The 26,135-nt window shown below is 40.7% G+C and overlaps 1 protein-coding gene across 1 annotated transcript; it reads right to left on the bottom strand.

Annotated features, from left to right (window-relative positions):
• Nucleotides 1-570: 570 nt before the first annotated feature.
• Nucleotides 571-24,200, bottom strand: LOC108719466 (kinesin-like protein KIFC3). Its single transcript, XM_018268320.2, has 19 exons — nucleotides 23,730-24,200; nucleotides 18,038-18,128; nucleotides 17,416-17,585; nucleotides 16,872-17,124; nucleotides 16,331-16,515; nucleotides 15,106-15,171; nucleotides 14,757-14,894; nucleotides 13,432-13,629; nucleotides 11,708-11,881; nucleotides 11,267-11,414; nucleotides 9,676-9,806; nucleotides 9,220-9,331; nucleotides 8,125-8,306; nucleotides 7,375-7,479; nucleotides 6,210-6,340; nucleotides 5,565-5,688; nucleotides 5,007-5,136; nucleotides 4,477-4,706; nucleotides 571-1,998 (listed from the first exon to the last, which is right to left on the bottom strand). The coding sequence occupies exons 1-19, from the start codon at nucleotides 23,820-23,822 to the stop codon at nucleotides 1,870-1,872; spliced, it is 2,790 nt and encodes a 929-aa protein (XP_018123809.1). The 5' UTR covers nucleotides 23,823-24,200; the 3' UTR covers nucleotides 571-1,869.
• Nucleotides 24,201-26,135: the final 1,935 nt, after the last annotated feature.

The raw sequence follows: 26,135 nt of genomic DNA, 5'->3' as shown, positions 1-26,135 counted from the left end.
AGATAAAAAAAAAAAGTTAAAGGTTGAACTTGATGGACGTGTGTCTTTTTTCAACCTTACTTACTATGTTACAATGATCCTGCTAATAAGTAGTATATGGGACCCCAAGTTCTCTAATGCCAGCCCTGCTGAACGGCACGTCTGCTCTATGGATACAAATTAGTGATGTGTGGGCCGGCCCGATATCCGCGGGAACCGTGGGTTAGGCGAGTTCACACCCCCATTTCTGGGTCCAGGCTTCTTTTTTTATAGACAAGTGCCTGCTCGCCCCGCCCCTTTTGTGACATCAGAGGTGGGTGCAGGTCTATAAAAGAAACCTGGAAGTTGGATTCTGATGGGCGCGGGCTAAGGGAGGGCGGGTTAGGGTCGGGTGCGGGTCAGATTTTACCCCACGCTCACTAATAGAAATGATAAAATAATGCCATGCCCCCAGCAGAGGACAGTAATGGAGAGTAGCAGAACCAATAGCATCAGAGCAAATAGGTAAAAGAAATATATACTGTGAGACAATTTGCAGTTGGTCATATCATGTGATCTTGGCTCCCCGCAGATTATAAATGGGTCTACATCACAGAATTACGGCACAGTTTTATTGAATGCAGTTTTTGCTAAGGAAAGCTATTCAGTATCAAATACAAGGGACGCCTAGAATGAGGGGCTCCCTATAGGGGGGAACATAAGAAGAACACAGGGGTTGGGGCAGATTGGGTCCTACTCTATGGAGCCCCCGTGGCCAACTGTGATGCCGGACACACAATGGACATTAGTCTCAGGTTCTAGTGTAAAGTCTTGTACAAACACACAGTCACTGTACACAAGCTGTAGTATCACGGAACAATCTGGATTCCTACTGGCCACATCTGCGCCTCCCAATACCATAAAGTTCTGCTTAGTAAATGAAGGGACAAATGGGAAAGGTGTTGGCACCATGAGCCTCAACCAGGTTCTTCAGACAGGCAGTTGGCTTTACGTTGGGCTTCTGGCTTTTTAAAGGTCAAACAGTTGATGTCGCCATGACTGGTACGGCCTCCATGCTCCGTGGCACAAATAGCTCTCGAAAGCCTCTCTTAACCTGTCCAGGAGAGAACCGGGACGCAAAGGGTTATTTATTGCATGCACCCAGCACCCAAAGGGTTATTATAGCACCACGCTTTCACAGCACTGAAATGGTTAACAAGAAGCTGCTTCTCTCCTGTGCTCTCAGCATGGGATTTAAAGGGGTGGTTCAACTTTAAATTAACATGTTATAGAATGTCCTATCCCTAGCAACTTTGCATTTGGTCTTCATCGTTTATTTTGCACATTTTTCAATTATTTGTTTGGCAGCCAAAAATTGATCTGACCATTTAAATGTTTTTCTTATCTCCTGTTCTCATCCCAGTTTCTTCTTAAAAACCACTGCCTGGTTACTAAGGGAAACAAGACCCTAGCAACCAGGTGGCTGCTGACATTCCAAACTGGAGAGCTGCCGAACAAAAAGATAAATGACTGCAAAACTAAACTAAAACTTCCAATTGTTTCGGAATATAAATGTCTATGTCATGCTAAAAGTTAATTTAAAGGTGAAGAAGCCCTTTAATGAAGCTGCCTGCCCTGTTTGTGTTGGTACATTCCTCCAGTTGCGTCTCCGGTGTAAATGGCACTGTAAATGCTGATGCCATGCAGTTCTCTTAAGCATGTATTGGCATTTAAGGCGTTAATACTGTACTATATATATATATATATTCAGGCTAGTTTGGCTTTAAAATACAGTTTTTGGAAGGTTTTGTAAAGTGTCAGTTGAACAGTAGCAATGCCAGTTGAGTATCTGTAGTACGGGGCCCCAGCAGGAGGTCAATGCAATGCTGGGCTCTCAATGCCACGACTTGGCTACATGTCGGCCTTGATGGCCCCGGAGTCTATCCGCCGTGATGCTGGGCCAAGCTCCACCTTGCACACCCTCTGGGCGAACTTTAGTGAACATACAGTCTCACCAACGTTCCCTTCCAATGGTGATACCTGCGGGAGAAACAGGAATTCCTGTCAATCATTCCACATGTTTTATTGAGCTTTTCCACCTAGAATGGACCTCCTTATAGCCACTCCTCTACTGAAGAGCACTGGGGCCAGCAAAAAAAAAATCTGATGATTTATGACTTTTAAAACTCATAATTATGACTTACAGGGGCCCATTTACTTAGTTTGAGTGAAGGAATAGAATAAGAAAAACTTTGAATTTCGAATGTTTTTTTTTGGCTACTTCGACCATCAAAGGGGCTACTTCGACCTTCGACTTCGAATCGAACGATTCAAACTAAAAATAGTTTGACTATTCGACCATTCGATAGTCGAAGTACTGTCTCTTTAAAAAAAAACTTCGACCCCTAGTTCGACCAGTTGGGTCGAAGAAAAACCGTTTGATCGATGGATTAAAATCCTTCGAATCTAACGATTCGAACTAATTGTGGTAAATCCTTCGACTTCAATATTCAAAGTCGAAAGATTTCCATTCAGCAGTCGAATATCGAGGGTTAATTAACCCTCGATATTGACCATAAGTAAATTTGCCCCTAAATCTCATAATTATGACTTTAATAAATTGAAATTATGATTTTTAATCTCATGATTATGACTTTAATAAATCGAGATTATGATTTTTAATCTCACAATTATGACTTTAATAAATCAGAATTATGATTTTTAATCTCATAATTATGATTTTTAAACTCATAATTATGATTTTTAAACTCATGATTATGACTGATAAATCTAAATTATGATTTTAATCTCATAATTATGACTTATAAACTCATAATTATGACTAATAAATCGAAATTATGATTTTAAACTCATAATTCTGACTTTAATAAATTGAGGTTATGATTTTTAATCTAATAATTATGACTTTAATAAATCGAGATTATGATTTTTAATCTCATAATTATGACTTTAATAAATCAGAATTAAGATTTTTTATCTCATAATTATGAATTTTAAACTCATAATTATGACTAATAAATCAAAATTATGATTTTTAATCTCATAATTATGACTTTTAAACTCATAATTCTGACTAATAAATAGAAATCACGATTTTAATCTCATAATTATGATTTTAATACATCAAAATTATGATTTTTCAATCTTATAATTATGACTTTAATATATAGAAATTATGATTTTTAATCTCATAATTATGACTTTAATAAATCGAAATTGTGACTTTTAAACTCATAACAATGACTTTAATAAATCAAAGTTATGATTTTTAATCTAATAATTATGACTTTAAAACTCATAATTATGACTAATTAATCAAAAATATGTTTTTTTAATCTCATAATTAAAACTTTAATAAATCAAAATTATGATTTTTTAATCTCATAATTATGACTTTAATATATCGAAATTGTGACTTTTAAACTCATAATAATGACTTTAATAAATCGAAATTATGATTTTTAATCTAATAATTATGACTAATAAATCGAGATTATGATTTTTAATCTCATAATTATGACTTTAATAAATCAGAATTACGATTTTTAATCTCATAATTATGACTTTTAAACTCAAAATTATTACTTTAATAAATTAAAATTATGATGTTTTAATCTCATAATTATGACTTTACTAAATCAAAATTATGATGTTTTAATCTCATAATTATGACTTTAATATATCGAAATTATGATTTTTAATCTCATAATTATGACTTTAATAAATCAATATTATGATTTTTTATCTCATAATTATGACATTTAAACTCATAATAATGACTTTAATAAATCAAAATTATGATTTTAATATCATAATTATGACTTTAATAAATCAAAATTATTATTTTTTAATCTCATAATTATGACTTTAATACATCGAAATTATGATTTTTAATCTCATAATTATGATTTTTAAACTCATAATTATGACTTTAAAAAGTCAAAATTCTGACTTTTAACATTATGAGATTAAAAATCACAATTTTGACTTTTTAAAGTTATAATTATGAGATTAAAAGTAAAAATTATGAGATTACAAGTAATGATTTTGAGTTTTAAAAGTCATAAATCATCAGATTTTTTTTTTTTGTTAGCCCCAGTTTTCTTCCGTACCCCTCCCATCATGCACCTGAATGTAGATATTTCTACCATTATTGTCTTCTGTAAATGGAATTGCATGGCACTAGCCCCTTTATCATGTATCTGTTCAAATTGTCCCCAAGCTATTGTGCATATACTGTTTGGGTGCTATTGGGTCCCAGTTTCTTCCTCCCAGCATGCATCTGTAAAGGATTTCATTCCTGCATGTAATGTACTGTATGGAGCCCATATGGCCAACTTTGGGAGCCAGACACAAAATGTACATTAGTGACAGTGTAAGGGTTAAATCTCAGCTTCTAGATTCTTCCCAGCATGCACCAGCCTTATAGGTCTTCACATGCTGTTTTAACTTCTCTCCCACTACTTTGCCCGTCACTATTGATCCAACTCTTGGTACCTGCACCATCATCACTGTCTTGTTGCCCTTGCCCAGGGAGTCCTGCAGCAGGTAGGTGAGCTTGGAGTTCCTGAAGGGTATATGCCCTTGTTTGGCTCGCAGTGCCTGGATCACCTCCCCTAGAGCCAAAAGGGACTTGTTGATATTCTGTGCCTCCTTCAGCCTCTCTCCCTCTGCTCCAGACTTACACACACGCTCAGAACCAGCCAAGTCCACCAAGTTCAGTTTCCCTGTAAGACGAGGAACCATAGGGAAAGTGGTTATGCCCCATTATGGGACCTATGGAAGAGTCCATCCTAGAATGGCTGAAATCAGACATGGTGGCTTATGGCATCACAAGGTATAGAGGGGTATATTTACTATATTTTCAGTTTCATACATTGATGAACAGGTCTTTACAAACCCCCATAGAAATAAATAGAGCGTGAATGAATTTCACTGTGGCAGACTGTTACAAAAGCTAAATTCACTCTTTGGTAAATGTGCCCCATAGTGCCATCACCTCTGTTCTACCTTAAACAAAACACTACCTGTGGTCACGGTGCCAGTGGTGAGGTCTTTTCCGCTGACGTTAATAGTCAGTAATGCGTGGGAGCGCGAGCTTCTCTCATTCATGTTTGTGCAGAACGTGGCTCTGTTCTTCTTACCAAGGGTCAGCAGCTGGTTATTTGAAATAATATTACAATAAAAAGTCCAAGGAGAACCAAGGAGACATCATGAGTGCAGGACATCAGCATCTCACATAGAAAAGCAAATATCTTGCATACAAGCACATCCTCCTAATACATGAGTTATCCTAATAGTTCCAGATCTGATTAAAGGACCATTTTAACTTTGTGAGCAGAGCCAACTTCCACGATCAGTGCACAATAGACTAAACTAATATTTAATAATTTTTCATGTTCTAATCTCATCAGAGCTTAGAAAAGTGCAGTTTAGTTGACTATACTCCTGCATACTTTATATGTTTGGCTGATCACCTGGAGGGCAATTGTTGCTAAGAGAACTCTAGATGTTCCTCATCTAATTACATGATACGATGATCTACAAATTCACATCCAAGAGGAGGTATGGATGTAGCCGTATACCTTCTTGATGTGCCGGAAGCTGTTGACTTCTGTACTGGTCAGACCAGGCACATGAAGCTGACCACTTCCATCTGGGTTTAGCTTGATGTCCAGCTTCTCTTGTGGATCTTTGGAAAGTAGATCCCTGCATGAGAGAGACATTGGTGTTTTTTCTTCTTAGTGTAACACTATCCAATCCTGTGTCACCTAATCATGCCTTGTACAGCACTATAACTTTCTATTTGCCCTCCCATGCAACAGTGTATTCTAGTCTGTATCAATCCAGGGTCTCAGAGACTGGAAGTCTAGAAGTGAAGTTGGTGGGTTAGACGTAGAATATATAGAAGACCAAAGTAGTGGCAGTAGAGCAAAATGATGCTGGAAACACTTCACACCAACCAGCACCTACAGGCAGGTGAAGGGTGAAGGTTGTTGTAGGTCAGCAACACCTATTAGATTATAGGTATGACACTCTTACTTTATGTAAAAAACAGCCCTCAAAAACATCTCTTTTATCCTGGGCCTCACCAAACATCATTAAAGATAGTCTAGTTCATTGTCCCACATACTTTTACCCCATAGGCCATAAACCCTTGTTGTACAGCTTGGTAGAGGCCAATAAAAGCTCAGCATTTGAGATGAATTTGGCTTTGCAATGACTCTCACCTGATCACCTCATTATAAATCTCCACCATGCTGAGGCTCACGGTGTAGTGCCACAAGCCTTTCCGGGCCTCCATTTCCTTGTACAGGGCCTGCATGGCTCGCTGGTTAATGCCTGGATTTTCTGTGGTTCCCTGAAACAAAAAGAGAACCTGTTGTAAGATAGCCGCTGTGTGATCGGTTTCATTACAGGATATTATTGACTTTAATTTATTTTATTGATGTAATTAGCCTTGTTTATAGTATTCATATCAGGACTCTACATGAAGAATCACATTCACTTTGTACCTCTTCCTAGATTTCCACAAACACTTGCTCTAGCCTTCCTATTAACTTTCTATTAACTAGATTATTCCAGGTTACAGTATAGTCCACTGGATTCTTACTATTGAGTATAATCATGATTCCTCAATGACAACCTACTGGATAATCTTGATCCAGCACATTTTACAGCAGCTGCAGTCATGGGTAAATCATTTTTATATGAGTTCCTGGAGATCTTCCAATGAGTTCCTGGAGATCTTCCAATCTAAGAGCAACAGATACACTTAGGGGCCCATTTATTAAACCTCATTTTTTTCTAGTTGAGGTTTCTAGGGGGAAAACTAAAGATTTTTGTGGAAAAAGAAACTTGAATTTTTAGAGATTTATTATACGCCAAAGCTGCTAACAATCTGAATCTCAAAATTCACCCATCTCAAACCTGTCAAGGTCATGTAGAAGTCAATGGCAGTTGTCCCTGAAGTAGTTTTTTGACATCGTGATTTGCGCTAGATAATCTGAAAAAATTGGGATTTTTCGTCCGATAATCCAAAAAAAAAATCAATATGCAGTGACAATTCGATAAAGTCGAGTTCTCAGAGCATCAATCATACAATACAAATTGACACTTGATTTTGTCGCAACATTTTGCCATTTTTTGAGAAACATTATTGATAAATGAGTTCAATTCATAGAAGGAAGTTTGGTTGACTTTGTTTTCATAAAAATCTGAGATTAATTAGAATTTTAGTAAATAGCCCCCTTAAACTTGAGTGTAAAAGCATCTTTTCCTAAGATGAAGGGCCCTTTAACACTAAAATAGCTGATGAAAACAAATGATAAGGGGAAAACAAGGCCGATTAAAAATCTATGTGTCAGACCATAATTGGGGAGGAGGGAATCTTACCTCCATTGTGTAAGTCTTCCCAGAGCCAGTCTGCCCATAGGCAAAGATACAAACATTGTAGCCATTGATGCAGGACATGACCATTGGCTCAATCTCCTGGAAAACCTATTAAAACGAAATAAACAGACAAATCTTGGATTATGTTTTATTATGTTTATATATATTGTAATGCTAAAGACAATTAAGGAGAAGGATATTCAGTTGCCCCATCTTGCTCCACCCCAATTTTCTTCAACTTCCAGTCAGTTTTGTTCATCTCGGCCTCCTTGAGTTATGCAGGTTATTAAAATAAATAAAATAAAATTTCCCAAAGCAAATTCAATCTAAATAAAAGATTCCCCGAGCCATGTTCCTTACTCAACCTCCCACAACCCCTTGTTACACCACATTCGACTTCTCTTATCATCATCTATTAGTTCCACTAGACTACTCAACAGAAGTTTCTCCATTCCTTTGCTCATCACACTATTTTGTCCACTCTTTAAACTCCACTTAAACTTGTTTCATGATATACCTTACCATCTTAACTTACTTGTACCCCCACCCCATTCTCTGTAATAAACAAAACCTTGGTAATCAGTATTTTGGAGTTTAAAAGTGACATGTATCTATGTGCAACATTAGAGAGAGGAGGAATGCCACTGAGTAGAAAGAAAGTGCCATTAAACCAGCTCCATCTGTAGATGAGTGAAGAGAAAGCAGACAAAATAAAGTGCCAAATGCTTTGTCTCGACATCACAAGCCACTTGCCTCCTCCTGTTTGGACTGAGGAAGGAAGACTTTATCCAGTTCAAAGTCTTTTTCTTTCCCTTTATAAAACACGGAGAGCCTGGTATCATCATTCATATTGATGGTTATGGGAGAGGAGATGGACCCTTCCTCGTCATTATTCTGCCCGTGGGGCCTCACCCTGCACAGGACACGGATGTTCCCTGTTGGGCACAAGGCACATGTGAGAAAGACAAACAAATATCAGTCCCTCAAGACTATACCCGGTGGGGACTTAAAAGTGACTGCCCAACTGGTAAACAAACAAAAATATATTTACCTCTATTTGGGCATCTGGTCAAAACTAATATTAAGGAGTCACTGGTGACCCAACAATATTTTATTGTATCCTCACAACCAACATTTAGCATAGACAAAAGAGAGAGGGTCACAGGATTTCTCTGGCTCAACAGTCCTTGTGCCCCACAAGATGGACTGTGTATCGCTTACATTTTTATTATTCTACATAGAAGAAGAGAAGAGAGATTTCTGAACCTTTAATTTTAGCCCTGTTACAGGTTCAACATTTAAACAGCCCCTCCCCCTTTAGCCTATTTAGTCCATGACAAGGTTACAGACATATTAAGACACTGCTTTTTGGCACTGGGAATCTCACCCCAACTGACCCTCAGACTGGGCTTCCTTAAGAATCGAATTGGTACAATATATGTACTTTACAAATCTTGCCCTAAATTGCGTTCAGGCCAGGCCTCTCTAGCCAGTGCTCTGTGCCCCCCATTTACCCACAGTTTAGGAAGCATTGGTTCAAGGGGCCAATTTGTAATTTGGTAATATATATAAATTATTGTGACTACACGTTAGTGGGCCTAACAAAAACCTCTTTATGCTCCTCGTCCTTGATATCTTTAGTTGATCTGATCACCAAAAACTTCTATACTACCAGTCCCAAAAACACCCACAAGGGTCTGTATTATTCCATCCTGATGACAGATAAACAAGCCTAATGGAAAATCTATTTGCACGCCAGTAAAGTGTTAATGCCACAACCTAACAAGTGTTTTTCTCATCTTAAGGTAAGAGATCTTAAGGCCCATGTTCCAGCAGCAATGTACTTACCCTTTAGCTCCACCAGTTGATTGTGGTATTTCTTGCGGAGTTGCACCTCTCTCTGATATTTGGCCAAAAGGTCTTTATTGGAATCTGACACCTCTGTGATTGCACTACAGATCTGCAGGAAACAGAACCATAACAAAGTGATCCCAATCTTTTCTGTTTTTTTTTCTTCCCCAATAGACAATTTAAGGGATTTGCCCTACTGTCAGCTTAGTTAGCAAAACAAGGTTCCATCCAATCATCATGCATTTGTGTAGCACCACATTATCACTTCCATCCCAACTCACCATAACTGCTGCCATGTATGTTCTCTGTCTTCCCAAGCCTATCTACCCAGCCTCCATATCTGCCATGAATTATATCTACATTGGTTTGTCCAAGACCATTCCCAGCCTCTACTCACAATGTATTTGTAATGCATTTCTGGACTTCTCTAGTTCCACTCGTATCTGATGATACCTGCTTTTTGGCTTCCCTGATGGAAATTTCATAAAACTGAGAGAAGTTCTTGACTTGGCTTCTCAGGCTGTTGTAGTTTGTCTTCATATTCTTCAGAACGGGCTGTAAGGAGGCCAATCGGCTCTGTACCCCTGAAATGACGAGTTCAGCTGCCATTTTTGTCCATACAAATAAAATATTAGTATTATGCCTAGTGAGGTGAAGTTTGGTCTGTGACGGTGGACTAGATATTTGAAAGCAAACTATAAATTAACAAACAATGAAGCAAAAGAAGTCTCTGCCAGTATAGAAAATGTATTTTTCAAGTTAAAGGGATTCTGTCTTTTATGGTGTAGTTTTTATTTCTAAATGACACTGTTTACACTGCAAATAATTCACTGTACAATATAAAATGTCATTCCTGAACCAGCAAGTGTATTTAGTTGTAATATTGGTGTGTAGGTGCATCTTGGGTAATTTTGCCTGGTCATGTGATTTCAGAAAGAGCCAGCACTTTAGGATGGAACTGCTTTCTGGCAGGCTGTTGTTTCTCCTACTCAATGTAACTGAATGTGTCTCAGTGGGACCTGGATTTTACTATTGAGTGTTGTTCTTAGATCTACCAGGCAGCTGTTATCTTGTGTTAGGGAGCTGTTATCTGGTTACCTTCCCATTGTTCTGTTGTTCGGCTGCTGGGGGGCGAAAGGGAGGGGGTGATATCCCTCCAACTTGCAGTACAGCAGTAAAGAGTGAATGGAGTTTATCAGAGCACAAGTCAGATGACTTGAGGCAGCTGGGAAACTGACAATATGTCTAGCCCCATTTCAGATTTCAAAATTAAATATAAAAAAAATCTGTTTGCTCTTTTGAGAAATGGATTTCAGTGCCGAATTCTGCTGGAGCAGCACTATTAACTGATGTGTTTTGAAAAAAACACATTTTCCCATGACAGTATCCCTTTAAATAAACATGGATGGCATGTATGTCTGCTTCTATGGAATAAGTATACATGTACAGTTTACCAAAATGTTGTCACCATGTGGTCTCATCACAAAAAGCCCCCAGTCCAAAAATTGAAAAAACTCAAAGTAGATGAAGGAGATCCACATTAGGCATTAGGCTATACATGTCCTAATAAATACTTTTTACATTTTACGACTATCTGCTACTGCATTTATTAATTGTGGATCACCTTCAGCTACTTTGGGTTTTGCCAAATGTATTGTTCAACCCACAGATAAAATTCATAGATTAAAGCTGAAGATTCATTTCTTTAAACAGATTAAAATTACCATGACAATATGTTGATATAAAAACTTCTCAGGCCAATTATAGGCCTTCAAAAGTTGACCAGATGGCAGTCTCACAGTGAGCTGAAGTTCTTTGCATGGGCTGATATGTGATCCAGTGTCCAAAAAAGTCCTGTCTTTGTGTAAGTCCCTACCATAATGACCCCTCAAACATCTATTTCATCTTTTAGAAGTGCCTTTTCCATATCATAATGCAAGAACCACGACTTATGTTGGCTATAGAAGTGAAAAGTTGCCCCTTTGGAGTCAAATTTGAGTTGATATGGGTTACTCAGTAACATCTAGTAAGTGACGTTATTTACCTGCCAGCTGTTCCCTCAGGTGGTCAAGATGTTGCTCAGAACATTCCGATGCTTCTTTGATGGCCTCTTCCTTCTTTGATTCAAGATGGTGAATCTCCTCCATCAGTTCATGCTTGAGCTTTTCAATCTCTGTTTCGTAAGATGAAATCTACAGAGAGTGGGAGTTAAATTGGTTCTCTGTGACTTTCAGTTCTTTTACTTCAGTCTCTAATACACAACTGCCCTACATCCATTCTGGGAGCTCTGATCTTTAGTGTCAGTCCTCAAAATACCAACTTTATGGATCAATATGGTTGACACTCACTGCTGCAACAGAGCAGACTACACTGATGTCAACTCGGCTTCCATTCACTCTGCCCTCCTATATTTCTTGCACTTCTCCACAATGAGTAACTCACCCTTTAGATTACCCAAGTGACTATTTCTATGTATACTTGATACCTTAACCCTGAGGTTAGTGCTCAGATCTTCTGATTCTTTGAGACGATCTTCCAGTTTTTGGCACTTCTCTCCCTGGCAAGAAATTTGACTGGAGAGCACACGGTTTCTTTCCTCAGCCTCCATCAAGGAGCGCAGCATGGTAGGAGACTCAATCTCCAGTGTCTTTGTCACATACTGAAGAAGAGAATGAGAAAAGAAATCACAGATGACCCAATGGTGGAAGAAGAATTTCACCCAAACCCAGTAACAAGAAAAACAAAACAATAAAAAATTATTGTCTGAACCAACATCTACTACCCACCTGTATTCCCTACCCCTGTATCTACAGCTACTCACAATCTCCTCCCCCTCGTCACTATATGGCCAAAAGTATCAGAAAAATATGTCTAAAATTACAAGTTGGAACCCTCACAGCTGAGTTATAAACTGTCTCCAAATTGTGAGCAATTGTGCTTGGGAGTCTTAGGGAATGGTCAGGCCTAAAATTACAATGATCAATGTCAAGCATTGGCTGGACTAGTGTAAAGGCCATCACTATTGGGCTCTGGAGTTGGGAAAATGTGTCCTTTGGAGTGATGATGGCATCTCATTTTGCCTTGATAAAGCGTATACGAAATGAGCGTCGGCAAGCCTTCAAGTTTAAAACCAATTTTAATTATTGGAAATCTTTCTCCTTCTCTTTTTTAATTGATTCTCGGATCAACTTAACTTTCAATTTAACAGAATCGTAGCGCTATGAGCGCGGCATTCATCTCTTAATTCTCATTTTACTCTAAGGCACTGAGGATTTGTTGGTTTTATAGCTGTCAGTTCTCTTTCAGAAGCCAGTTAAATGTAGTATATGAGACCACAGTCCTCAGTGTCCTGCCTTTCTCCTACGTGTGGTGTCCCAGGGCTTAGAAAAATTGTAGCTAGTATCTATGGGACAACTCCACCTCTGAACTATTTTCTGTTTCCATCCTTTTACTCATGAATTGCTGACGCTTTATTTATACATTTTTAATACCATGAACTCACTTTGAGATTTTTATTTATAGCACCAGCACTTAATTTAAAGCATATATAGAATCAATTGAGACATTATATATTAATTGTGTGTTGGCACGGGATTGATTGGGAGTCAAGCACGTGATAATAGCACTAAGCACTTTAAAGCAGTCCTAGTCAGATTTTAGCTAATTCATTATCATGATGGCATCTCATCATCTGGCACTCTGACCATATAGTCTGGGTTTGGCAAATGCCAGGAGAACATTACATGCCTGAATGCATAATGGTAGAGAATGAATAATGGTCTAAGCCCGTTTGCATGGTTTGGGCTAGAGGGCACATCTACTGCATTCAATGACATTCAGTTCTGTGCTTTCTACATTGTAAAACAGTTTGGGGAAAGTTGTTTTCTATTTCAGCATGTCAGCAAGCACAAAGCCAGGTCAGTAGAGAATGGGTTTGCTGGGATGGTAGTGGAAGATCTTGACTGGGCTGCAGAGATCCTTGACCTCAACCCAGCTACATGGGATGAACTGGACCCCCAAGCAGTCTCTTTTTGTCTCCTCTATCTTCTGTGCTCACAGCCTCTCCCTTTCTCATTTGTCTACAGCTACTCACAGCCTCTCCTTAACCCTAGTACCTACAGCCTCTTTCATTTTCCCTGCACCTACAGTTACTCACAACCTCATCTCTATCCCTGTACCATTAGCTTTTTGTGGTCTGGTTTTTATTACCTCTACATGTGGAGGTTTCTTTCTTTCATTTTCCAAGGAAAGCTGCAGTCCCTGGATTTTCTCATCCATATGCCGTATCTCCTCCTCCTTACACCAGCGCAGGGTGTCCACCTGCCCTTTTGTGAGCACCAACTGCTCCACCTTCTGCTGGAGGGAGCTCTCCAAGTGTTGCACCTTATTGCGCAAGTCTTCGTTCTCCTGTAAGGGAAATACAACCGTTACATATCATTTCATCGGAGAATGATTACACCCTCAAAACATGATTGCATTTGGGGTACAAGATAAATACACTGTTTTATATATTTAACAAACCCTAACAGAACACATGAAGTTTGGGGTTTCTGAAAAGACACTATTACTAGATGTAGAGTTAAGGGTATGAAAGAGTTGAGGAAAATCCCAATCTCAAGACAACTAATATTGGATATCATGGCCTGGATGAATGGAAACCTTCATAGACACCTGCCCATTATTTTCTACAAACAGAAATCCATAGAATCCAATCAACATGTTGATATGTATAAGCCTATGAGCTCCATAACTATTTCTATTTGGACCCTCCATTTGTTCAGATCATTGTTACAGCGGTTGTCAGAATTCAGTGAGACCTTCTTCTTAGGTCATCCTAGTTAATATTAAACTGAACTGGTCCTGAGTCTAGAAATGTGGTTACAAGTGAGAGCAATATAAAGTTCTAGGTCCCTGACATCTACTCTCCATCAGTAGCTGATCATCAGCTCCACACACCTACAACACCGTTGTTGTATTCCAAGTGAGTAACGTACACATATCTATCTAAAGGGGAAAGAGAATCATTTATATAGTGATTTTCGCCCATGGGACTCAAAGTGCTGTTACAGCAAACAAGGCAGCCATTATAGGTGCTCTACGTAGCCAGGACTCCAGTAGATTAAGTGACTTGTCCAGGGTCACAAGGAGTTGCCACAGGGAATCGAACCAGGGTCTCTAGCATGAGATCCCACATCAACGGCTGATAACTTAACCTGTAGACCAGCTACAGATGTCCACCTGAACAGAGTAAGGCAAGTTGGAGAATACATGTCAAGATGGAAACAGTAGGGCAAGATGGAGAGAGTAAGAAAAGTGTTGCCCACCCTGATTGCTGTCAGCTAGGAGTTTACATTCATTCTGTTATACAATAAATGTAGCCCCTTGAGGTTTGTCTTGCTGACAACCCTTCCCAGACACATCCACTAAAGACAGCCTTATATCTAAAGGATGTTATTAGTACTGATTAGCAATTAAACAGGATAAGATCAATAGAAGCAGAACTAGGGAGTACTGAAAGCAGAGAGATTTAATACCTTAATTAAATGAGCAGGGGGCTGTGCGGTGACAGTCGCCATCCTCTCCAGGAGCCCTTGGGTTACGCTCAGATTCTGTTTCAGATTTTCATTTTCCACAGACAGGTTCTGGATTCGCTTCTCAGAGTCAGTGACTCCCTGATAAATTAGAAACCTCAGCCAATACATTAGGTATTAAAAGCAATAGTGCATATGATAGTAAAATAAATATATATTATGTAGAGCATGTTATAATATCACTTTGGAATAATTCTGGCAACATACATATCTAGCTTAATAGCTATTGAAGCAGCACAAAGACCAGGCTATGAGTTTGCATTTGCTCAACGTTCCTGAATCAAAGACTCACCATTTCCATTCTGAGCTGGGACAGTTCTTCTTCTCTCTGCTGAATCCCTCCTTTCAACTCGTCTATCTGTCAGTGGTAGAGACAGAAATAATATGTATTGGCATGTATGGTAAATGAGCCACTATTGTTGCATGGATGTAAGAACATATTCTAATGCTGTGACTTTCTATGGCTTGGTCTAATTCTTCTGGGTTTGCTCTCCCATTAAACTTTTGCATGGTGGACATATCTTCTAGTGCTTCTGAGGAGCCTGATGATTTGGTTAGACAAACACAAGTAGTTCTTTTGTGCAAGGGTTTGGTGGCTGGTCTTGAATATTAATTATTCTGTGGAACCCCTTGAACTGGGGAATAGACAAGAGAAAAAGAAGGCTGAAATTAATTGGTTATGTATATTCAAATGAATGGTCACTGGATGAGTATTTTTTGTATTTGGTACATGGGGTCAAGAACATGAAGCGCGTTTAATCCAGAGACTGTAACCATATGTCATCTCAGCATCTTAATGTTCCCTGGATTTACGTAGGTTCTCTAATGACTTCATTGCAGAAACACTGCAAATTATTGCCTCTCATACCCTGAATTAGAACAATTCATCTATATTCAGCAACAGGAGCCGAGAAACAGCCTGAAAGTGTGAAATGTGCCACTTCCTATAAAACTTGTTCTCTTCTCATAGACCAGCAACAAGCTTCAATATAAAAAGACACAAGTACAGATGGAGCACAATTTGTTTTCATATTGCAAGATTCATACTGTGCCGGTGATTAAGTTCCATCTCTATTTATAATTATTTTACAGCCCTTAAATTCCAAAGGGGTTACTTTATACTACTTAGCAGGGAAGAAATAACAGAAAGTATCAATATCCAGGATGGGTTCTGTTGGGTCACAAAGAAGTGGGCCAGATAACATTTTCAGTTGTTCATTCATCACCAGTGATGACACCAGCAATGGCCAAAGGAAAGAACAAGAAGGACTCCTGAAGGTGAACTTACGGACCCCTGAACTTAAAGATACGGACTCCTGAACTTGAACTTACGGACTCTTGAACTTGAACTTACGGACTCCTGAACTTGAACTTGAACTTACGGACTCCTGAACTTGAACTTGCAGACTCCTGCTTAAACTTGTCAATGTTAAATATCCTATAATACCTAAAACCTTGCATGAAGGTTCTTGTTATGTCCTCTCCTAGACCAGGATCTTTCTTTTAGAAAGACTAACCTGTTGTTGGAGTGTGCAGGAAAGGTTCTCTTTCTCCCTCTCCTTCTCTTCGATGTCCTGCTTCAGTCCTCCAATCTCTTCTCTCAGTTGGGCCCTCTCCCCTTGCATGTCACTGATAGACTCCACTAGTTTGTGTACCCCCACAGGGGATGGAGGGAACACAGTGAGCACTTGGCTGACAGCGCCTGTAGAGCCGAAATCCAAGAAATTAATGTTTTCCTCTATAGAGAGGTTAGTGGAAGACAATTGCTCTTCTTTTTCTTATACAAGAGTCCCTGTTAAATAAATCATTCATGCCTACAACTCAACCTGGATCCTGTGGAGCAGCATCTCGTACAGACCCCCTAGGGAAAGAGTGAACAACTACAGAAGTAAAGACCATTCCTAAACTTGTCATGATTAGGTATTCTCCCAATACTCTCCAAAAACGCTTTTCTATCAAGACACCCACATCTGGTCTAGCAGAGTTAATGCCATTTCTGACCAGATTATATTCTCCTGTAAATTTTCTAGAAGATGAATAAAGGTCAATAATACTCACCACTCTGCAGCCTCTCCAAGAGGCCCTGTTGTTCATTAATCACTATCTCCAGGCTCCCAATTAGACTCAGCTTGTCTCTCATGCGTTGTCTGTAGGCCCCACGCAGGGTTCGTAGCTGCTTTCTGCGCCTCCTTTCCTCCTGCCTCAGTTGGTTCCTGTACTCTTGTGCCTTCCCCTGGAGCCGCTGCATTTGGGAGTAGTGTTCCAAGAAAGTGATGAGGTGTGACATTACCACAAGGAGCGGGGATGGTGGCTGAATGGGACAATAAGACATAAAAAAATGTATTAATGTATCCTTCAATTACCTGCCCCATTACCTTCTGGACCTGCTGGAAGTAGTTCTGCCTTGACTGGGAGGTGTTGCCAATAATGTGAGGACATTGCATGGAGGGTGAGAGACTATATCATTGTTAGGGATGGAGAGAGCCATGTATAGGTGCTTGTGGGTCATAGAGGTGGATGAGTGATAAAAAAGTATAGTCATACATGCAGTATATAGTCGCACTCACACTCCCCACCCACCTCCCTATCTGTTTCTCCTTACCTTGCCAGATGCTTCGGCTCCAGTAGAAGTTCTCCCCATGGCTGCTTCCTGCTTGAAGGCTAAGAACTCAGTTAGAGGGGAGCTGATGTCTTGCAGTAAGAGGCATCTCCTTTCTGGATCATCATCCTCCTCAGTCTCAGAATTAGAGACCCCATCACTGTCAGAGCTGCCTGCATGCCAACAGAGCACCACCATTACCTATCGTAACATACTCAGTACCCATTGCAACCACTAGACGGTGTAGTACAGCATTAGTTTCTAGTATTAAAATGACATCATAGAACAGGAGACAGTACAAAGAATGGCGACAAAGCTAATAAAGGGAATTTGAATTCTCTGTGTAACATTGAGAAGAAACCATGAACAGAGCTGTGCCAAATACTATTAGAACCCAAGGCAGAACCCCCCTGTTGCTCGGGTCTTTCTGCCTACTGCTAGTTGTGGCCCTCACTATGATATACAACCTTTGTACTAAAGGAAAATAGTTAATTGGTCACAAGAGCTTACTCTCTATTGACCTATTCTATCAAGAGAAAATGCCCTGCAGGATTACCCAACACTTTACCTATGGACCCAGTGGCCCCAAACAAAAAAGTCTGATATATCAGATGGCATCACTTACTCTCCAGGTCATCAAGATCACGGCAGAGATCTGTATGTGTGGCCTTAATGGACTGTTTCTTTTTGTTATTCCCTGTGCTGTCATCCGGGTGCTGAATGAGAAACAAAGATAGAAAACCTGAGCCCAAAATGCAGTGCTTCAATTTGCCCCCCCCCCCCAGGTTTGTATGAAAGTTGCCTTTAATCCCTCAGCAGGCAATAGTTTTAAAGTTTTTTGTAAATTTAATTTATAGTCTCTGCATTGCTGGTTCTGACTCTGAAACAATGTAACAGAGTCTATGTTCTACAGTTCCTCTTGGGACACCCAGAAGATATAAAGATTCACCCCTGTTCTGCCCCAGATCTAGTGACTACAGGAGCTCATGTAACTCACACTGACATGTTCTCTGTGTGACAATAACAAGGATAAAAGATTTTTGCCTGCGGCCGCAGAGTCTGGTGATAAGGTCACAAAGTCAGGCCATTGATTGGGGCAGTAGCCATCACTTCAGCTTATGGCAAAGGCTTAATTGGCAATACAGGGACTTGATTAAAGCAGATTTGTTTCCCCGCAGGGCGAGAGGAGGAAGAGTCGCTCATATTAAAAATTTGTCTCCTAAAAAATCTCTCGTGGTACATTCAGCAGGAAATTTGCTGCACTGTAACCCAGTCCTGATATTAGTAGCCCACTGGCACCAAGAAATCATTCACCTTCACCCTGCAGCTCTCCAGCTCCTGCTTAACTACCATTATAGTTACAGGATTTCTAGTTCAGCAACATCTGGAGAGCAAAAAGCTTAAAAATGCATCAAACAGATAGTATACCTATTTATGATGAAAAAAATGGGGAGCCAACTGCAGTCTGTAGAAGAGAATTTACATATATTGGGGGCAAGTACACAGAATACTAGTCCAGGCCTCGGGACAACAGACAGTGGGGTAAGACTGAGACAATAAGACAAGATGGAGATATAAGTGTAAATGGAAATAGTGTAAATGGAGACAGAAGAACAGGATTGAGACATTGGAGCAAGTTGGAGACAGTGAGGCAAGTTGGAGACAATGGGGCAAGATGGAGACAGTAGGACAAGATGAAGACAGTAGCGCAAGGTGGAGGCAGTAGGACAAGATGAAGACAGTAGGACAAGATGAAGACAGTAGGACAAGATGGAGACAGTAGGACAAAGTGGAGACAGTAGGACAAGATGGAGACAGTAGGACAAAGTGGAGATAGTAGGACAAGATGAAGACAGTAGGGCAAGGTGGAGACAGTAGGACAAGATAAAGACAGTAGGACAAGATGGATACAGTAGGAGAAGATGGAGACAGTAGGACAAAGTGGAGACAGTAGGACAAGATGAAGACATTAGGGCACGGTGGAGACAGTATGGCAGGGTGGAGACAGTAGGACAATATGGAGACAGTAGGGTAAGATGAAGAAAGTAGCACAGGATGATGACATTAGGCAAGATGGAGACAGTAGGACAATATAGAGACAGTCGGACAAGATGGAGACAGTAAGACAAGAGGGGGAGTAGAGTAAGAAGGAGACAGTGACTCTTTATAACTGTGTTTCCCAGCCTGTAGTCCCTTGCTTCTGGCCAGTAAGGTACAAGTACAGACTCCCAGACCCCCCCCCACCTCTGATTGGATTTTTGTAGCCTATTCATCCCAGGGTACTTAGCAAGCTTAGCCCTCTGATTGCCAAACCTCTTAAATTAATTTTTCAGGTCTGGCATGTTGCAGAGAGACTAGTGAATTGCTAATGTGGTGCCACTATTTATAAAGGGACCTGTTCTCAGCCTCAAATCTATAGACCAGTTGTAGGATGTCAGTGGTAGGAAAGCTTTTGCGAATCAGGGGCATAGCTACCGGCGTGCAGAAGGTGTGATTGCACCTGGGTCCGTACCCTCTTGGGGCCCTCCAGACGCTGGGTGGTCCTTAGTTACGTTACTGTTTTGAAGAGTTAATAAAAGATAAAATACTGGACTTCGTAGCAAATCATAATACTATGAGTGTGTGCCAGCATGGTTTTATGTGTAATAGATCTTGTCAGACTAACTTAATTTATGTTTAAGAGAAGGTGAGCAGGGACCTCGATTCTGGGATGGCAGTGGATGTGATTTACATTTACATGATTTGATACAGTGCCACACAGAAGGTTACTGCTTAAATGAAGGAATGTTGGCCTGGAACATAGTATTTGTACCTGGATAGAGAACTGGCTAAAAGATAGACTACAAAGAGTGGTGGGAAATGGAACATTTTCTAATTGGACCAGTGTTGTTAGTGGAGTACCGCAGGGCTCTGTACTAGGTCCCTTGCTTTTCAACTTGTTTATTAATGACCTGGAGGTGGCCATTGAAAGTACTGTTTCTATTTGTGCAGATGATACTAAATTGTGCAGAACTATAGGTTCCATGCAGGATGCTGCCACTTTGCACAGTGATTTGTCTAAACTGGAAAACTGGGCAGCAAACTGGAAAATGAGGTTCAATGTTGATAAATGCAGGTTATGCACTTTGGCAAAAATAATATAAATGCAAGTTCTACACTAAATAGCAGTGTGTTGGGAGTTTCCTTAAATGAGAAGGATCTTGGGGTCTTTGTAGATAACAAGTTGTCTAATTCTGGGCAGTGTCATTCTGTGGCTACTAAAGCAAATAAAGTTCTTGTATAAAAAAGGGCATTAACTCAAGGGATGAAAACATAATTGTGTCTCTTTATAGGTCCCTGGTGAGGCCTCATCTGGAGTATGGGGGCAGTTTTGGACTCCAGTCCTTAAGAGGGATATAAATGAGCTGGAGAGAGTGCAGAGACTAAGTGCAACTAAACTGGTTAGAGGGAGGGAAGAGTTAAATTATGAGGGGAGACTGACAAGGTTGGGGTTGTTTTCTCTGGGGGAAAAAAGGCGCTTGTGAGGGGACATGATTAGACTTTACAAGTACATTAGAGGACATTATAGACAAATAGCAGGGGACCTTTTTACCCATAAAGAGAATCACGTACCAGAGGCCTCCCCTTCAGACTAGAGGAAAAGAAGTTTCATTTAAAGGAACAGAGTAGGGGGTTCATCACAGTGAGGACAGTGAGGTTGGGGAATGCACTGCCGGGTGATGATTCAGTTAATGACTATAAGAGGGACTTGGATGATTTTTTGGACAGACATAATACAAAGGCTATTGTGATACTAAACTCTATAGTTAGTATAGATATGGGTATATAGAATTTATGTGACAGTAGGGAGGGGTGTGTGTATGGGGCTGGGTTTTTATTTGGAGGGGTTGGACTGGATGGACTTTGTTTTTTTTCAACCCAATTTAACTATATAACTATGTAACTATGTAACTATATAACTATGTAACTATGTAACTATATAACTATGTAACTATGTAACTATATAATATGTGTGGGAGATGCAGGAGATACGGTGCAGTCAATGGACTGGTGTCGTTTTTCAGCCTAAATTAACATTATAATTACATAATTACTCCTCTCATCCAGTCTTATTAGTTCATAACACTGAATATTTTCCTTTAATAAAATATTCCTAGACTGACTCTAATGTCTGTACTGATTCCGAAATCTCCTCTCCTCCCTTCTCTGGGGAAGTCCTTGTGTCATTCGCAGGGTTAATTCCCCATTGGGTACATGTGAGAGCTCAACCATATGTTTATTTGCATGCGTGTGATACGTCTGCTCTGCTGTTGGCAGGGAGATTCCATTCATTATATATAAAGGGACACTGAGATGATATTCCCACTTGGGAGCAATTTGCTGCCATGTTATTCCCAGCATGCCGTGCATGTGTTGCTTCTATTTGGTAATGGTGTCAGTGCCCCTTTAATATAAGTCACAAAGTGAATAGAGGGTTAAGTGGCAGGGTTGGGGGGCTATGTGTATAATTTATATTGGGGTGTAACAGCTGCTGTGTAATTGTGGGACCGACCCTTCTTGAGGCGCACAAAACAGTGACCCAGTTTGGGTGAGATTTGGAGAAAAGACCCATTTGCCTCTATAATGTGATGTGACCTGGGGAACAATCGGATTTATGTCTCTAACTCCTGAGCAAGTGCAGAAATTGTCATGTCAGTATCTAGCAGATAGACAGACAGACAGACAGACAGATGGATAAATAGGGACAGTCAAACAGATAGAGAGAGAGAGAGAGAGAGAGAGAGAGAGAGAGAGAGAGAGAGAGAGACAAATGGATAGAGAGAGAGAGAGAGAGAGAGACACAGACAGATGGATAGAGAAAGTGAGTGAGTGAGTGAGTGAGAGAGAGAGAGAGAGAGACAGACAGATGGATAGAGAAAGTGAGTGAGTGAGTGAGTGAGAGAGAGAGAGAGAGAGACAGACAGACAGACACACAGACAGATAGAGAGACAGACAGACAGACAGACAGACTGATGGATAGAGACAGAGAGAGACAGATAGAGACAGAGAGAGACAGACAGACAGACAGACAGAGACACACAGACAGATAGAGAGACAGACAGACAGACTGATGGATAGAGACAGAGAGAGACAGAGAGAGACAGATAGAAAGAGAGAGAGAGAGAGAGAGAGAGAGAGAGAGAGAGAGAGAGAGAGAGAGAGAGATATGATATGAGGGGTACTCAGTGTTGTCCAGCATGTCAAGGGTAAAATAAAGTCCAAGGCTCCTTTTCTTGCTGAGATGCTGAAATTTTAACAAATTGTTCAGTTTCTATGGAAACCAAACCCACTTCTGGCTATGGGATGAATTCGCTGCTTGTGATGGGGGGGGGGGTGCAGCAATTGGTTATTAACCTGTCCCATCATGCAATGCTGGATGCCTAGAAAGAAGCTACAACTGAACTACAACTCCCAGCATCTGTCAGGAGCCGGTGATTGATAAAGGCCCAAGGACAGGGTTAGGCAATACCCCCCCCCCCCCCCGCTGGTCAATAAATAGATAAGGGATCATATTCCTTCTCTGCTCCCACAATGCATTGCTCAGACAACACGTCACAGGCAATGCAAAGGCTGTTAACCCTGAGGTTGCCAGAGGACAATTAACTATGTATGTGCCACTACAATTTGGATTTCATATTCTGGATCCAGAGTCAGTGATTTGCGGAACCCCATTTTGTCTCCCAACAAATAGATCTTTGCTTTGCAGTAACACCAGCAGCGAGACTGCAGCCCCCCCCCCAGTCACAGCCAATCATCTCTCAGCATTTGCTCTTCTGCTCTCCCAGCACTGGTGGGGCCCCCCCATGACTGGCATTTGGGGTGCTCAGAATGTGCCATAAAGAAAGGGGCACCAACAGACCATTGTCCTTCTGTAGAGACTCCAATAACTGTCAGTCTCTGGTATGAGCCGACAGTCAGGAAAGTGCCAGCACCCGGCAGGGCAGGTAATGAGACCCCTGTGCCCATGGGACCCCCCAGCACTATTAACCCCAGTCATATGTAAGTGCCCAGTCAGGAGCCTCGGTATCCTGGTGCATAATGTGCCTCCTATTAACTGTGTGGGTGCCAGGAGACTGCAGACTATTTGTGTGGGTGCCAGGGCACTGCAGATTAACCCTGTGAGTGCCAGTGTGTGACTCACAATACCAGCATTCTGACAATTAACCCCACAGATACCATTGTGCTGTAACTTCACCCTGTTGGGTGCAGAAGACATTAACCCCATGAGTGCTGCATCAGCCCAATATTCACCCCCCATTCCTGATGATCAGACTGACCTGTCCCTGGTGCTGAATGTCCCCGGCCGGGGGCTGCTGGCGCCTGAGGAAGGTGCAGATGATATAAACCAGCAGTGAGTAAAACGCAAACATCTTCTCACTGCCCAGGGGCCCGATATCCAGCTGCTACACGCAGGGGCCACAGAACCAGGGGCCCGATCTTCTGATATCAGAACAAGAGGAGCCTAAACTCTACTCACAGACTCCATCCTCATCCCCTTCTCTTCAGTGTCAGCAGCAACTGTCACATATTCAGGGTCAGCCAATGAGTGTGTCACTGTATCACTGTGTTTGTCTGTACTAATGTGTGTGTATCACTGTGTGTGTATCAGTAGGATACAGTGAGGTCTGTGTATCTCAGTACATGAGAATCAGTGCAGCCCAGTGTTTGGGTTCCGCCTTTCTGCTCCTTCCCCCTCCTCATCCTCATCCTCACTCTCCCCTGGGGAATCTTCTCTCCTCCTTCCCCTCAACTCTCTCATTATTCTCTCTCCTCCATCTTCTGCTTCATTCTCCTCCCCCCAATCCAAATCCAACTCCCTCCTCTCCTTCCTCATCCTCTGGAAGTTCTGCTCCCCATCCCACTATTAGTATTATTACCCTTTATTTATTTAGCATATTTATCTTTCCCATCAATCCCTGCCCCAATGAACTTACAATCTAAAGATCCAATCACATTCCCATCAGTGCCTGTCCCAGTGAGGTTACAATCTATGGTCCTATCAAATTCCCATCAGCCCCTGCCCCAGTGAGCTTACAATCTAAGGTCCCTATCACATTCCAATAAATCCCTGCTCCAGTGAGTTTAAAATCTAAGTCTCTATCACATTCCCATCAGTCCCTGCCCCAGTGAGCTTACAATCTAAGGTCCCTATCACATTCCCATCAGTCCTTGCCTAAGTGAGTTTACAATCTAAGGCTCCTATCACATTCCAATCAGTCCCTGCCCCAGTGAGCTTACAATTGAATGTCTCTATCCCATTTCCATCAGTCCCTGCCCCGTGAGCTTACAATCTAAGGTCCCTATCATATTCATGCACACACAGTAGGATCAGTTATTAGCCTGTATCAACCATCCCCCCCCCACCTGTATCATTTATTCTATCTAACCAATCAGATTTCAGCCTTCCTCTATGGCAAATGATCCTGGATTTTTTTCATTTGCTTCAGTATTTTACATTGATTTTTAGAAAATGTGAAGCTTTCCCCATGTGACCAGTTGCTGCATCAGGATGAGCATTTGGCACGGATTTTGGAACATTTTCCAAAACAAATGCAAATGATTTTTAAACACATTGTTGTCTGATCGATGAGCCACTGGGCTTCTAAGGGTTAATAAAGGCAGTTTATAGTAGTGACAGTTGGGACAGATAGAGGTAATATAAAGGCAATGGTGCAGGTTGGATCTATTAGTTCTACTAATGATTATAATCCAAACCCCACTCACAACCGGCTTCTCCTCATCTCTCTGTGACCCCAATACAGACAATACAGACATAAGAGCCTTCCCCTTGTTACTCAGGTTGTTACTCAGACTATTGTCCCTCCTGCTGTTTATAATGAGAGGCAATAATTAGTGATGGGCGAATAAATTCGACAGGCGCAAATCCGTAATGAATTTTCGCTTTTCGCTGCCGGCAAATAAACTCGCAAAAATGCGATGAAAATTCACTGACGAAATATCCGTCAAAAAAAGTGGAAGCATTTCAGAATAGTCGCCCGTATAAAAAATGGCGGGTATCAAAATTATTCGGACGCCCATTGACTTTAATACATTTGGACAAAATAGGCGTCCGTATAAAAATTGACGTTAAATAAAATAATTTTGACGGCCCATTGACTTCATTACACTTTCCAAATTTTTCGCAGTTTCGCAAATTTCACGGGAAAATTTGCAATTTTTCCTGCAAAACTAGACAAATTCGCCCATCACTAGCCCCAATATTAATAAACTGCGAAGCCTGAGGGAGAAGTGTTATTAGGCGCTGAGTGGGATAAAGGGATAATGGGATTAGTCTGAGCACTTATTTTGCTAAGTGATATTTTACTCCTTTTCAAACTCATGAGGTCCCTCCATATTGCCCCCCAGGAATTACATTAATCACCCCATTCAGCAAATGAGCTGTGAGTGAGTTTAAAGGGTTGTTCTCCTTTAAATTAACTGTTAGTATGATGTAGAGAGGGATATTCCGAGAGAATTTGCAATTGGTTTTCATTTTTATTATTTGTGGTTTTTGAGTTATTTAGCTTTTTATTCAGCAGCTCTCCCATTTGCAATGTCAGAAGTTTGGTTACTAGGGTCCACATTCCCCTAGCAACCATGCACTGATATGAATAAGAGACTGGAATATGAATAGGAGAGGCCTGAATAGAAAGATGAATAATAAAAAGTAACAATAACAACAA

The sequence above is a fragment of the Xenopus laevis genome, chromosome 6L (assembly GCF_017654675.1).
Source record: "Xenopus laevis strain J_2021 chromosome 6L, Xenopus_laevis_v10.1, whole genome shotgun sequence".
Taxonomy (NCBI): Eukaryota; Metazoa; Chordata; class Amphibia; order Anura; family Pipidae; genus Xenopus; species Xenopus laevis.
This window is presented reverse-complemented; position numbering and strand designations above follow the sequence as displayed.

Excerpts from the sequence above, each read along its gene's own strand:
- LOC108719466 (XM_018268320.2), bottom strand. The coding sequence starts at position 23,822 with ATGTTTGCGTTTTACTCACTGCTGGTTTATATCATCTGCACCTTCCTC. Across the intron at positions 15,172-16,330 it reads CCTGCACACTCCAACAACAG|ATAGACGAGTTGAAAGGAGG; the intron begins GTTAGTCTTTCT and ends TACCACTGACAG. Across the intron at positions 13,630-14,756 it reads CCCCTGCTCATTTAATTAAG|GAGAACGAAGACTTGCGCAA; the intron begins GTATTAAATCTC and ends TTTCCCTTACAG.